We start from the raw sequence: 14,828 nt of genomic DNA on the forward strand, positions 1-14,828 counted from the left end.
TGCTCTTACCCTTGTAAAGCATTGATAAACTCCACAACTTTCAACTGAGTCAAGTCCTTAATGTTCTCCAAAGAAGCAATTGTTGCTTCATACTTCTCAGTAACAGAAACTAGTATTTTCTGCACTAGTCTACCATCAAAGAGATCAATCCCGAGAACCCTTACCTTGTTAGCAATCTTTATTAGCTTGTCTGAGTATTATTTGATTGACTCAAACTCCTTCTTATGCAGCATTTTGAATTCCATAATCAAGTTCAAAACCTTCATGCTCTTGATCCTCTCATCTCCTTGATACTCAGCCTTGAGGTAGTCCCATATCTCCTTTGCTGATCTAAAGACCATAATTCTATTGAATATGGCTAGTGAAAAAGCAAAAGGCAAGCCTTTGCCTTTGCCTTCCTGATGATTCTCTCCTTGTGCAATATGATCTAATTCATAGTTGGATTGTCGGGAAGTGGAGCCACCTTATAATCTTGCTTGACAACTTCCCAATAATCATAAATCTCCGTGTATGCTTGCATTCTCACAACCCATGCTTGATAGTTCTCTTTATCAAACACAGGTGGTGCTAAGATAAACAAGTTGTTTGATCCTAATTCTTTCATTTTTCTCAATTCTGCACAAGTGTATCTCTCAATTTTTCTCTCAAGATTCTCACAGGGCTTCTCTCACTAGTCCCTCAAGAAAAAAGAGGCTCTCAATACTAATGTTGTTTCAACAGAGAGCTAACTGAAGCTAATAAACTCTAACAAATTCAGCTTCCTATTCATTAACCAAGTAATGCTTATATACATGACTCAAGCTAACAAACTCTAACAAATTCAACTTCTTACTCGTACTAACAAGCTAACAAACTTAACTTCTTACTCCTACTAACAAGCTAACAATCTCCTTAAAAACTAGGACCCTGACTAAGACTATCTTAACAACAAAAAAGACTTTGCAACCCTTGAGACACCAACATGACTTCACACGAAACGAATGATTCCATCATCAAAACAACATAATAGGAAATCTCCTTTAGAAGAGGAGATGTCGGTGAAGTAGTTCGAATGTTGCTAAAAGAAGAGTAACGTAAATATTGGTAATGCTAGTAACATCAAGGCATTGTCCTCTTTGGATGCCATTGTAGAGTGACACTATATATTCTCAATGTTTTGTTCCTCGACTCTAAAAAAAAGTCCGAAAATGTTTCTTGATTAATGAGCAGATGAAATTCATGATACCATGTGGAATGTTAAATTTTATATTCAAAACCCAATCAAATTATCATCAAAATAAAAGCGAAACATATCTACTATTTAACTGAAAATCTCATAACGATTCCATTCTAGTTCAAAATTGGAAAAATATATTCCCATTTAATTTCAAATTAGATTTGGATAAAGAAAAACATTGTATGGATTCAATCAGTTTTCTGTAATCTCATAAAGTTTTAAAAAAGAAAATGAAAAAAAAAAAGCATGAACAACGTAATCAGTCTCAACAAGAATACAGAAAATCCAGATATCACGTGACCTTGTAATCAACAATTCAATATTTAACTTAATAAAGATCATCAATCTGACCCACTCTCCCAAATCATCCACATTTTCAATTTATTATTTACCTTCCTTTTAAATGCACACTTGCTTCTCCCCTGGAATTCATCTACTGCTCAACTCTTCCTTCCTTTCTAGCCTTTTCTTCAACTTCATATTCGCATTTGAAGCTCTTCCTTTCTCCACTGCTAATTGTTATGCACTGGGCTTTCTTCAGAATTCGTTGCTCCTAAAGGGAAAACCTACAATGACGACGATTTCTTCCAGTACATTCCTGGGTGTTGCGGTTATCTTTGGTCTTGTTTTTGCTAGTATGTCAACCTATGTTGAGGCACAGTCTGCGTCTCCAGCTCCTTCTCCCACTAGTGATGGTAATTTCCTTCATTATTAGATCTGTTTTCTTTGCTTCCTTTCTGTTTTATGCCCAAGAGAAGGTTCTCATTTTTAGATCTGTGGTAGTAATATCGGAAAATGCTTGAATTTGAGCAGGAACTTCAATCGACCAAGGGATTGCTTACGTGCTGATGGTGGTGGCACTTGTGCTCACATACCTCATCCACCCTTTAGACTCATCTTCCTACACCTTCTTCTAAATCATTATAAACCAAATTGATTTGTTGATAATATCTATTAAAATCGCTTTCTTTTTCTGGGTGATGGGTTTATTAATAATGTTTCCTGTTATTTATTATGATTATAATTTTGCTTCTTCTTCTACTTGATTACTTTACTTCCTCTTTTACTCTTGGAAATGAAGGGTAAATCGCAACACTGAGTTGGGATTTCCCAAAACTCATGCTGGGTGAACAGTCCCTTTGTCCTTCCATCCTTGTTTCAAATTGACTGAATTCCCTCTTTGTCTCGACCTCACAAAGCAAAAGATTGACCTGCAACGAACACAAATATAGTAGGATGGCTAAAGCTATGTCGTTTTAGGTAGGACCTAGGAAACATTCTTTGTACTAAATTTAGTCATTCACACTAGAAGCTTTGCTATTAGAGGTGAGATCAGGTCCATTACTTTTCAATACATTAGTCATCATCACCATTTATACGTTTAGAATTCATCCATGTATCATGTAAGTATACTTATGGATATGGTGATTAAACTTGTATTGATTAGTAATGGAGGGAGCTTTAAGCCTTTTACAGCGACTAGAGCAAAGCAGGAATGTACCCTTCAAGGAAAAGTAATTTCCTGCAAAGTGGCAGGATCTTTATGGAAATCAGGAAAGAAAAATTTAGTGCCAAGATGAAGTCATCCAAAGCATAAATATATTGTTTGCTCACTTACCCTCTTCCAGTCTCGTATTTATGTAGCAACTACTCACTGCTCTGCACATAATCCTCGCCAACTAGTTAGGTCACATCGTGTGTTTATGTGTATGATATTCATTGAAGCTTGGCTAGAAAGTGGAGGCTTCTTTCCGCTGGTGCCGGCGCTTAACAACTTCTAGGCGACAGGTAATGGCTGCTGCAATGCTTCCTGCCACAGAAACATAGCTGAAACCAGCATCAAACATATCTGAAAACAAACCATTATACCTCTTGAGATTAGATTAAGGAACTGAAGTCTCACTGTCCAAAGTGTTGCTCAAAAGATTGCACAAGGAACATCACAAGCAAGGCCAATTCATAAGATAAAGAATATGTCAGCAACAATGAGCGTCTCACTACGCTTAATAATTCTTGGTTTTACAAGCGGCGGTATAGAGTTTCTGCCTGCAAGAGTATACTTGCCAGTTCAGCAGAATAACAAGTTGCAGAAACTTAAAAACATGCAATATGCCTGCAACTAATGAGGTCAAGGTTGGAGCATTATTAGTTGTGAATTCTTCCATTGAAAAAGCTAAAAAGAAGAAGAAGAAAAAAAGTCATAACAAGGCATGTGTGGATGCCAACCCGATTCACAACAAAAAGAACAAATATTTAACACAGGGAATAATCTAATGAGGAAAGGAAACTAATAAAATCGATGTGGACCCTGTTAGTTAAAAAGCATGTTTGGTATGGAACGGAAGTTCAACTACTCGAGTCCGAATTATAAGTACAGCTAAAAATGGTTTCCAATACCAAGCTCATCATGTTCTTTTACATGTACATCGTCCTTGAATGGACTATATAATATTATAAAAAAAAAAGTGAAGAAATTGAGCTGTAATTCATCTTATATTAATGATGAATGATGTAACAATCATCCCCTGCCACAAAACACATCCAAAGGCATCTTTGAGATAGTCAACAAACTATCTAATTTTTCTGCTGCTTTTTCTTTTGAATACGTAGCTGAAACAATGGTTTTTCTTTGTGAATTACTATAAGGTTGTTGCTTGGAGTGATAAAACTTGATGGTAGACGAAAGGCTGGCTGATATCAGAATTAAATTTACTGCAATTCCAACAGCATTCTGCCACTTCCAGGGCCTGAATAAAACTCTAATGCAGCAAATGAGGAAACCAGATATCCTTCTCCTCGAGCTTTCACCTTCATTTTTCTTAACACTTTCCTCCACATCCCTGTCAATTGAGGTTCTATTCTCATGATCATTGCCAAAGCAAGCACTTAACTCTTTCACCACATCCAGGGGTCTTCCTTCATATTGTGTTACTTGTTTTATGAGACATGATCTGGTTTGCTCCAATCGACTAAGGGCCAATTGCCTATCTTTCAGCTGCCAAGACTGCAATTTCTGCATGTAGATATATATCAACATAACTTTCTCAGGGAGGCCTAATGCTAAGTTAATAAAAAACTGCAACTTCGAATCAAATTAAGGCAAAAACCTCTAAAAGTCGGGTGGAATATTCTAATTATACTCGATAGGTTTCGACACTAATTAAGATTATCAATCAAAAGGTAACAGAATTCATAATTCCATTAAGAACAAAGTCCAAAAAGAAGAGCTTTTGAAACAGGTAATCTGAATTGTTTATTAATCTTTTTTATCAAAGGAATCAAATATTGAGAACCAATATCTGATCTGAATATATTAGATCTCATGAAACAATGTTGAGATTAAGACAAGCAATCTTAGTATTCGGATCTAAAGGAGTTGAACAGAGAGTGTTGGGAAACAAAAGAGAAGACAGAAAGTAAATTACCTGCAAATGCAAAAGCGTGTTCTCAACTTGGTTGAGTGAATCTCTGATGGCAATCAACCTCTTCCTTTCCAGAAATGGGGTCTGCCCAATATCACAATAGCGACCATGGTCTGAACAATACCTGCAGAAGCTGATACTGTCGTCGATTTCATGGTTCAACCTGTCGTGCAAAGCCCATGCCCTCTCAATGAGACTCGGCAGTTTTTTGTTATTCAACTCCATTGGTTAGAAAACATAGCCCACCACCATTCAAGACCCTCCTGTGTTATAACTTTTTAAACTCTATCATTTGCACTTTATTCTCTTGTTTTTGCTTCTTTTTACAAATTACTCTTGGCTGTGGAAGAAGAAAGTTTGAGGAACTATTTGGAATGGTATAGAATGGAGGGTAGGCCTCTCCTTTTTTAATGGTGTTTGGACAGCATCATTCTAGTTTCTTTCACTTTTTTTGTTTTTTTTGGGGGTGTGTGTGTGTGGGTATGTTTGCTTTAAAGGAAAGTTTTGGTTGGAATTGAAACTGAGACGCTTAGCTGTTTGAGTACCCCACAGTCAGATATTGCATGCCATACATACATTGCCATGTGCAATCCATTATCCCATCCAAGGCTGAAGCAAGCAAAAGAAAGAAGAAATTGAAAGTATTAGTGAAGCAACAGCATGCCATCGTCCCCCATCATACAAGATGTTTAAAACCGTGGTTATGATATTATCAGAAACTCAAAAGCCCAAAGCTCCCATGTGATGTGAATGGTTATAATGTCGTAAAAGTCAATAACAAAATCAGGTTCTTTTTCAGTTACCAAATAATGATGATGGGCCAGGATTAGTGGGGCTACAAATCCTTAAACGTGGTTAGCAGAAACCCAGCTCACCTTCTTTAGTTTATTTAATCAATGGCATTATTAATTTGGTGATGATTTAATGGTTTGGCTCTTTGCAGAAACAAAAAGACATGAAAATTGAAATGACTAAGGAGCAAGCCTTCAACTGATCATATTAACCCATTTTTTACCCTACCCCCATCATCCCTTATTAACTATTATCATTTAGACCTTACCAAACTTAGTAATTTCATTTCTCGGTCTTCAAAATAACAGACCAAAACTTGATTCAATTATAATTACCCCTCTCGTTTAAGGAAAAATAACATATGAAATATGTACGATATTAATTAAAAGATTAAAATACCTCAAATAATATAACTTATTTTAAATATATAATCATAATTTTCATAATTTTCCTAATTAAGTTTGTAATCGATTGACTCATGACACGAACTTAATTAAAGACTTAAATAATAATAATATATATACCTATCAATAATAAATAATTTTTCATTTTTAAATGTTTCAATCAATTTCATCCTTAGGTAATTTTTTATATTACTTTTATTATATATTACAAATTATATATATATGGATATACATGAAAATTAAATTAAACTAATATTATCATTTGACAATATTATTAGATTGTCTTCCAAATAGACCTATCTATGGGCTTGGCCACCTGACCCAGCCCGAAGGCCCGTTCGAAAAGTGAGAGGGTTTGGTTAAAATATAGGTCCGAAAAATGGGTTTGGACAAAAAAATAAGTCCCATTTAGAAAATGGGTTGGGCCTCGGGTAAGCCTTTTTTTGCCCAAGCCGACTTGAATATGTAAAAAAAAAATTGTTATTTTTTCGCTGTTTTCTTGCTTTTTATTATTTTCTTGTTTTTTTTCACTATTTTGCTACCATTCCACAATTATGTTGTTACTATTTTGTTATTATTATTTGGATATTGTATAACTTTTGGTTTATTGTTAATTTTGTTATTATTTTAGAGGTACTTGCTTGTTAAGTTGCACCTATCTTAGTATTATTTAAGTATACATATTTTTTTAAATTTATTTTCAATTTGTTCGGAAACATTTATTTTAATGTTTTTAGTATTTTTTATGTATTATATATATTTAAAAATTATATAAAAAATTAATATCAACAAGACAAGCCGGGCCCGAGCTTTAGTATTTTTATATGAGCTGGGTTTGGGCAAAATTTTAGGCCCGTTTTTCGAGCTGGGCCCAAGCCTAGCAAACTAGCCTAAAATTTTGGTTGGATCCTGCTCGGCCCATGGACACACCTACTTTCAAATTATCAGAAATTAAATAATTTTAAATAATTTTAGTAGTACTAAATAAAAAATTATTAAATATTTTAATGATTATATATATTAAATAAGTATAGTTTTTAATATAAAATTTTATATTTTCAAATTAAGTAATCATTTTATGTAATTTTTCAAAATAAAAAAATTGGCATATTTTTCCAAACATGTAGCATAAAGTTAAGAAATTAGAAATCTATTGTTTCTAAGTAATTATTTTAGTGACCACAAGTTATTGTAAGAAATATATTTTGTAGTTTTTCTAAACGCTTAATATATTTGGCATAGATTTACATAAATTTTAATTGATTAATCATTTGTATCATATAAATTTTTATATCACATTTATATTATTTTTCATCATATTATGTTTTAGTTAATAATTTGAGTTACATAAATTTTGAGGCATTAATGTATTCATTCATTATTTTTGTTATTTTTGTTGTATAATAGCTATCAATAATATTTTTTTTCAACTCGAATATTAGGTTTTATGTTGTATTTTAATTAATAATTTAAATTATATAGATTTTTAGGCATTAATTTATTCATTTTTATTTTTTATCATATATTAGTAGGGATAAATCTAAAAATTACAAGTGAAATTTGATTCAATTTGCAATAAAATAAATCAACTTTAATTTGGTACAATTATACACATGAAATTGATTTTGATTCAATCATATACATGAGCTTTTTTATTTTTATTCAATTATACACATTTTAAAAAATAAATACATCTATTTATTTTTCTATTAGATAGCAATAATTTTTCATATATGCAATACGCAAACATAAAATAATACTATGTTGATAAAGGTGTTAGTGATTTGTGAAAATTAAAGCCTTTATTCATGATTTGGCCCTTGAATTATATCACTTTTCTCACTTTGCTACCTAATTTTTTTTGGCCCACTTTAGTACTTCAAGTTTAATTTCATCCACCGGTTTAGCCTTAAAAAACCAAGAGGACATGCGGGCCTACTAAAATGTGCCACGTGACAGTTTTTTGCTTATGTCAACATGATAATGCATAATAACATGTTAAATTTGCATGATTTTTTGTGTTTAAATCGGTTAATTCTTGAATTGATCCCTGCTAAATTAGTGATTTTATGTTTTAATCCTATCAGGAATGCAATTGGGATGCTATGAGTCAAAAACGAGCAGAAAATGACTAATTTGCAACACAGTCAATAAAGTAGGGCCGAATCAAAAACTTGAAAATAGTCAAGTACTTACCAGATTTCTTTTAACCTTGTAAAAGCTAAAATTAGAAGAAAATCTGATTATATTTTTATTTAATTCTAATTTTGTATAGTGGGTAGTTAGGCCAAATTTTGTAAATAATTTGTATATAAATAGGGCATTTGTGGTAGCTTAAAAACAGACTTGAAATTGATTTGATTTAATGCAATTATCCATTTTATTACTTTTTTTCAAATTGCTTGTAGCTTATTCTTTTCATTCTGCCAATTTCGTTTCAATAGCTTTCCATTTCTTTATTGGCTTAATTATTTTCCAAGTCCATTTTCTTTTCCAACAATCTCTATTACTATTTAATCATTTGACATAAACCAACAAAAGCATGATTAAATTGATGCTTCACTAAATTCTAACTTAGCTTTAGGCCAGTATTTTTTCTGGTAAAGAATCGTGAGATACGTATCCGTACTAAAAAATGTTCCAATCGGTATTCACTATTTTTCCTAAATATCGGGATTGACAAATTCATCCTTGGGATAAAGTAGTGTTTGCGAAAAGTTGGGGAAACGAGTTAGTTGTGCTATATTCGGACCTCCAAGAACAAATCAAGGGAGATAGGTATTGGGTTTAAACGTCTCGCGCGGTTGAAGCTCTTAATCTAAGTTGGGTTCTTCAAAGCGCAAGGCTCCCAGAATCTTGAATCGGGAATGCGACTATCGCTGTTAGATAATCGGTAAGGGTTGGTTTGCAGGTTGTACCGAGACCAACTATGAGAGGAAGAATTGGCGGTTAGGACATTCATAGCTGCTATAACCAACTTATTATTTGAGGGAGAAGACTAATTTTTGAGGATCGATTCAGAGATTAGAATTCACCGAGTCTAAGGCTAAGGCTTACTTTTTTTTTAGCAATATTCAAATTTCATTTTTTTCGATTTACTTAATTATTTATTTTGTCTCCATTATTTCATTTCTAGACATTGTCAACTCCCCTAATTTATTTAATTTATTTTTCAGCTAGTCCGTTTGGAGTTGTGGGCACGACTTTTGCACGATTATCGGATAGACCAAAATTTTGTTCATAAAAAAAACACAGAAGTTGATCATAATATCCAATCCCTGTAGACTCAACCCTACTACTCTTTACTACTGTTTAGAGTTCCTTTCTTGTAAGAATTATTTTTATTTGGTGGTTTCGACGCCCATCAATGCATGCACATGCTTTAAATTTATCTTCCTTGAAGAAGACCAAAGCAAAACCAGAAAAGGAAAGTTTTAAAGAAAATTTTTTGAAAATGAAGATCTTTGAATTTAATGAAAATCAAGCATTTGACATGCTCAACTCCGTATAATGAGCTCGAGTAGCAACTCTTCAAGCATCTTTGGCTTGATGCTTTGAAGAATGTAGTGTAATCCTCAATTCATTTTTTAGATGCACATATCAAGGGTTGAAGATTTTGACAACCTTTCTTTGCAATTCAAAGTCAGATTCCTCTAGCGATGGATGTAGTCAATGACAGATTCATCTTTCCACTGTTGATCAACAATAAGCTTGATCATGCTAACAATGCAACCAATGTTGTAGACTTTGTTGAGAAATTCACATTCTAATTATTCTCAGCTATCAATAGTTATTGCATCGTTAACAATTAGACAATTTGCTTTACCATGAAACCACCATCAATTCCTTTTAACAAGGTCAATGTCAAATACAATTCTCAGCTATCAAGGTCAATGTACAAACCAAAGACATTTCCTTTTAACAATTAGACAATTTGTTTCACCATGAAACCACCATCAATTCCATCATTATTGCATGTCTCCACTGTAATGACCTAAAATTTACGAGCATCAAAAAAGTACATTATCGGGCCTCCGTCTTAGTAAACCGAGTCCGTAAAGAATTATTAGGAGTAATTGTGAGTTTAGTAGTATGTTTAAATAGGTTTTAATTAAGTGAAATTAGCTCAACTTAGAGAAAATAGTAAAAATGACTAAATTGAATTAGGGGTAAAAGTTTAATTATAGATTAAAATAAAATAAAGGGGATTAAATAGGAAATTATGCCTATTTCATTAGGTGAGGCGGCAAATGGGAAGATTTTTTTTTATTATCTATTATATATATAAATATTATTATGGTTTTATATTAAAATAGTGACAAATGTATGGTAGTGATAATAAACATATGTAAAATACATGAAAATATACTTATAATATATTTGTATATTTTCTTAAATAATAAGCAAAATATATTTATTAGTTATTATTATATTATGATGATAAAATACAAGTGTGTTAATTAAAATATGAACATTTGTAATATATGTATTAAATTTACTTATTATTAAATTAATAAACAAATATAATACAAAGAAAGTAAAAAGGACTAAAAGGGCAATTAAACCAAAAGCATAAGTTGATACGGTTAATCCTTAAAAATCTGAGATTTTTAAGTTTAATAAATATATTATATTATTAAATAATAAATATATTTATTATGTTTTATTATTATATATTATATTATTATATTATATATAAAGTAAAGTAAAGAAAGAAAACAGAGGAAATAGAAACAGAATAGGGGACGAAACAGAAAGCAAAGAAAAATAGAAAAGAGAAGAAGAAGTTTAGGGTTTTCGAGGTTCAATTCCAAATTGGTAAGTCAAATTAAGTTCTTTTCTTGTAATTTTTGAGTTTTTATGAACCTAGAACAAAATATTATTAAGTATATGCTGAAAATTTTGGAAGTTATTAGATTTTTAGACATTAATTTTGCTAGGTAAAAGTGCGAATTAGAAATTGAATTAATAAAATTTCTAATTAGAATTGGGAGATGTATTAAATTGTAAAATAAGTTATAAATTTTATATAATAAGGACCAAAATTGCAAGAATTTCAAAATTAGGAATTTATGATAAAGATTAGATAGTTAAGTTTAAGTTTAGTTGAAATTGAGTAGAAATGAGGTTGAATTGAGATAGAAAATAAATGATTCTATTTAGGGATTAAATTGAAATTGGGATGAAAGTAAAATAGAAATTCAAGTATTAGATGAAAATTTTATATTGTATTAATGATTATGGAAATTATCTTAATTTTTCGTAGCTAATATCGCACCCGAGGCATCCACGAAGAAAGGAAAAGAAAAAGTGGACGAGGAGTAGACACAAGAAGCACGGTTTGTATTATTATAATTCAAATTATTTATTATTAAATGCTATATTTAAATTTATATGTATGGCAAGTGAAATATAAGGTAAGTATTATTATTAAGTTGAAAGAAATTCAATTGAATGAAGAATATATGTGTGGAATTGAAATGAATATTGACTTGAAAATGGAAAAGTGAATTTTAAATTGAATTGTGATTGAAAGTGAAAAAGTGAATTTGAATTGAAATGTGAAATTGGAGACCCTATTAACTAATCGGGCTGAGTCGGATATAGTTGGCATGTCATAGGATTGAAAGAGTTCAGGGATACTTCGACCTCGAGCCGATGAGACACTGGGTGTCACTATATTTCTCCGGATAGATTCGATGAGGTACTGGGTACCAACTTTCTTCAGCTTTACCGATGAGACACTAGGTGTCAACTATAGCTTCGAACTATCCGATGAGGCACTGGATGCCATACTGAAGTGTTTGGTTGGATTCGTGTATCCGTCAAAGTTTGAGTTTTGTTAATAGGGTAAATAATGAAATAATAAACCGAATGAGTTGATCAATAAAGCTACTGAAATGAGAAGAAAAAGTTAAATTGTGAACTGAAATGTGATATGAGATTGAGGAATGAACCTAAGGTTCATGATGTGTCCAAGTTCAAATTGTGGATATATGATATTAATTAATGAATTGTTATTGTTGAAATATGAAATATGAAATTTGAATTTAAATTTATATGTATGATTTTTGCATTACATGTTTATTATTGTTATAATTTGAATTATGGTAATACCACTAAGTATAAAATACTCAGGTACGGTTGTTTCCGTGCGCAGGTCGGTAGAAGTCAAGAGTCCTGGTCCAACATCCGAACAATCTCAACTCCAATATAAAGATTTTGGTGATGTTTTCTTCCTTTAAATGAAAGTGGCATGTACATAGGGATTATAATGGTTATTTTGGTATGTTATATAATTTTGTTGTAAAAAAAGATATTTGGTGTTTTGATGATTAAATTAGTAAAATGGTAGAAATTGTTTATGGCATTGGTATTGAATTGGAATGGCTTGAATAGTTTATGAACTAATTAGAAATGGTAATAGGGTTTTCATTAATTAGGTTGTTAAGTCAATATGTTAAGTGTGATTTAAGTATATTTGAGTATATAAATGCATTGGTTGAAATACTGAAATTGGTTTGGTTGCGATTTGAAATTTGCAGGGAAGGTTCAATATTTATAAAGAGGTTATATTGAATTTTTTTTTTTGAAAATGAATGAAGCCAATTAGTATAAATTTATATGAATTTATTATTCTTTTATATATGTTCGTTATTTATCTAAGAATTATTTGTAAATTGTCTGAGATGTTCGGTAATGCCTCGTAACCCTGTTCCGGTGACGGTTTGGGGTTAGGGGGTGTTACATTCATGAAATTAGCAACATGTTGGTATGGATTCCCTTTACCATCAAAATTATTGGAATGCTGGAGGTTAATAGATTGTTGACATTATGAGACGATCAATCCTGTAGGAGCATAGCTTAGCATAAGTATATGAAGGTTGAGTTACACAATCAACTTGATCTTTGACAACTTCTTTAATGAGCTCATTGAGTTTATCAGTAATTACAACTTCATTGATCGTTGGTTAAGGATCATTGGCAACGTGTACATTAGATTGTTCACCAAGTTTCTATTGCAAATTCTCATGTTGAAAATTTTCATTAATTTACCTCTTCCTGGTAAGATCAATAAGTTTTTTTCGTCATGATGGTCATCTAATTATCCCTTTCTTTGAGGCTTGTATTAAGACTATGTAACACCCCATACTTGACCCGGTCGCTGAGTCTGAGGTATAGGATGTCACATTCGTTACCCAAACAACTATGATCGAATTACAATTCAAAATAATGTTAATACATATTATTAAGATCAAAGCATCGTTACTATATGTTATACAATCATATATGAGCTTTATATGAGCTTACAAAAGCTCTTAAAATAACTTGAGGTTGAATAAGGACCAAATTGTAAAATTTTCAAACTATCGAGTTGATGTCGTGACTTTGGGGGTTTTAGTTCGTGGTTCAACTCACTGAATTATCCTCTTCGTGATGTTAAGGGCCCAATGTCGTGATGTGGTCGTATGTTTTCAAAATGTCCAAATGGTACCAATTTCACAATAGTCTAGAAAATTGACCAATTTCATATTCAACTTGTTTAAACATATAAACATACTTCCAATATCTCATATACTACCATAAATGTTTCATCACTATCTAATTCATCAATTTAATAATTCAACGTTGAAAACTGACCATAATTATCAAGACAATATCAACCTTTGAACCATTTAAACTATAGGCCATATTTACATTTGACACTTAACATATCATAGAACCATAACTTCAATTGACATTTACCTTGTCAATGATCCAAAAGACCATATACATTACAAAACAGATTCAAAACCTAGGTACATGTCATATATCAAAATGAAATAGGACTATACAAGCATTACTGGGTCGAGGGTTGATGGTTGGATGCTGAATCACGTTTCGAGACTTTGAGATCTATTAGAACCTATGCACGAGAATAAACAACCTTACGCTAAGTGATAAAGCTTAGTGTTACTTTCATGCTTCAAGTTAATATACCAATATCATTTGTCATAAGAAGACAACCAATTCAAGTTCTATATTCCACCATTTCATATATCATTCATGCCAAGTACTTCAACCAACATGTCAATTAAGCTTATGACAGTTATATATACCAACTCAGTTGACATATGTCATTAAACATACCATATCAACTCTCTAACCATAAGGTACTTGTACTTACATTTCACAACATATTTGTAACACCTCTCGCCCAACCCGATCGTTGGACTCGAGCTATAAGATGCCACATTCGTTACCATAGAAATTACAGTCAAATATGCAGTAAAAAATCATTCACACATGCAATTAAGTGACAACAACATTCAAATCATGTTAAACAATCAATTCCGAGTCTTAATTGAGCTTACGAAAGCTCTTCTGTCAACTTGAACATGAAATAAGACCAAATTAAAAAGTTTTAAAATTTCAGGGTCGACATCGTGATGTCATCTTTTCCACGTCATGACATCGCCAAAAAAATATGTCACGTTACAAAGTCAAGCCAGTCGATATTGCCACGAGAAATATGGTTGTCGAGACGTAGACCATATTTTTGGTAAAAATAAACCATTTTGGTACTTATTTCAAGTTTCCAAAAACAACTATTCAATATATTAACAAATCACCATATTAACTTGATTCAAAACTTGCCAAATCATGCTAACAAGTTCAAACATTCAAATTCAGCATCTAAACAAATCAATCAACACTTATTCATTAATTAAATCTAAACATTTCAAATCCCATTACAACCGTAGTAACTAAGTTAAGAAATTTTCAAACTTTACCTATGCCTAATCACATTGAAACTTACCTCTCCACCTTATTTACCTAACTTGTGAACATTATGCACGTATATGACATATAAGCCTTAAGTTCAACAATCAACCATAAAAACTAGGCCACATTTTGCAAGCATGATTCAAGTTATAATTGTTTAAATGCATTTCCATTTCATTCACCAATCAAACAACCTACCATATCTACCTCTTTTCATATCATTCCATA

At 31.8% G+C, this 14,828-nt stretch overlaps 1 protein-coding gene and 1 long non-coding RNA gene across 2 annotated transcripts; both read right to left on the reverse strand.

Moving 5' to 3' along the window:
* Positions 1-1,481: 1,481 nt before the first annotated feature.
* LOC121219102 (uncharacterized) lies at positions 1,482-3,430 on the reverse strand. The gene is made up of 2 exons (XR_005915807.1): positions 2,835-3,430; positions 1,482-2,427 (listed from the first exon to the last, which is right to left on the reverse strand). It is a non-coding gene; the product is annotated as an uncharacterized lncRNA (long non-coding RNA).
* A 74-nt stretch (positions 3,431-3,504) lies between these two features.
* Positions 3,505-5,363, reverse strand: LOC107954508 (uncharacterized). The gene is made up of 2 exons (XM_016890094.2): positions 4,642-5,363; positions 3,505-4,229 (listed from the first exon to the last, which is right to left on the reverse strand). Exons 1-2 carry the CDS (start codon positions 4,861-4,863, stop codon positions 3,735-3,737), a joined length of 717 nt encoding a protein of 238 aa, XP_016745583.1. The 5' UTR covers positions 4,864-5,363; the 3' UTR covers positions 3,505-3,734.
* Positions 5,364-14,828: the final 9,465 nt, after the last annotated feature.

The sequence above is a fragment of the Gossypium hirsutum genome, chromosome D07, assembly GCF_007990345.1.
Source record: "Gossypium hirsutum isolate 1008001.06 chromosome D07, Gossypium_hirsutum_v2.1, whole genome shotgun sequence".
Lineage (NCBI taxonomy): Eukaryota > Viridiplantae > Streptophyta > Magnoliopsida > Malvales > Malvaceae > Gossypium > Gossypium hirsutum.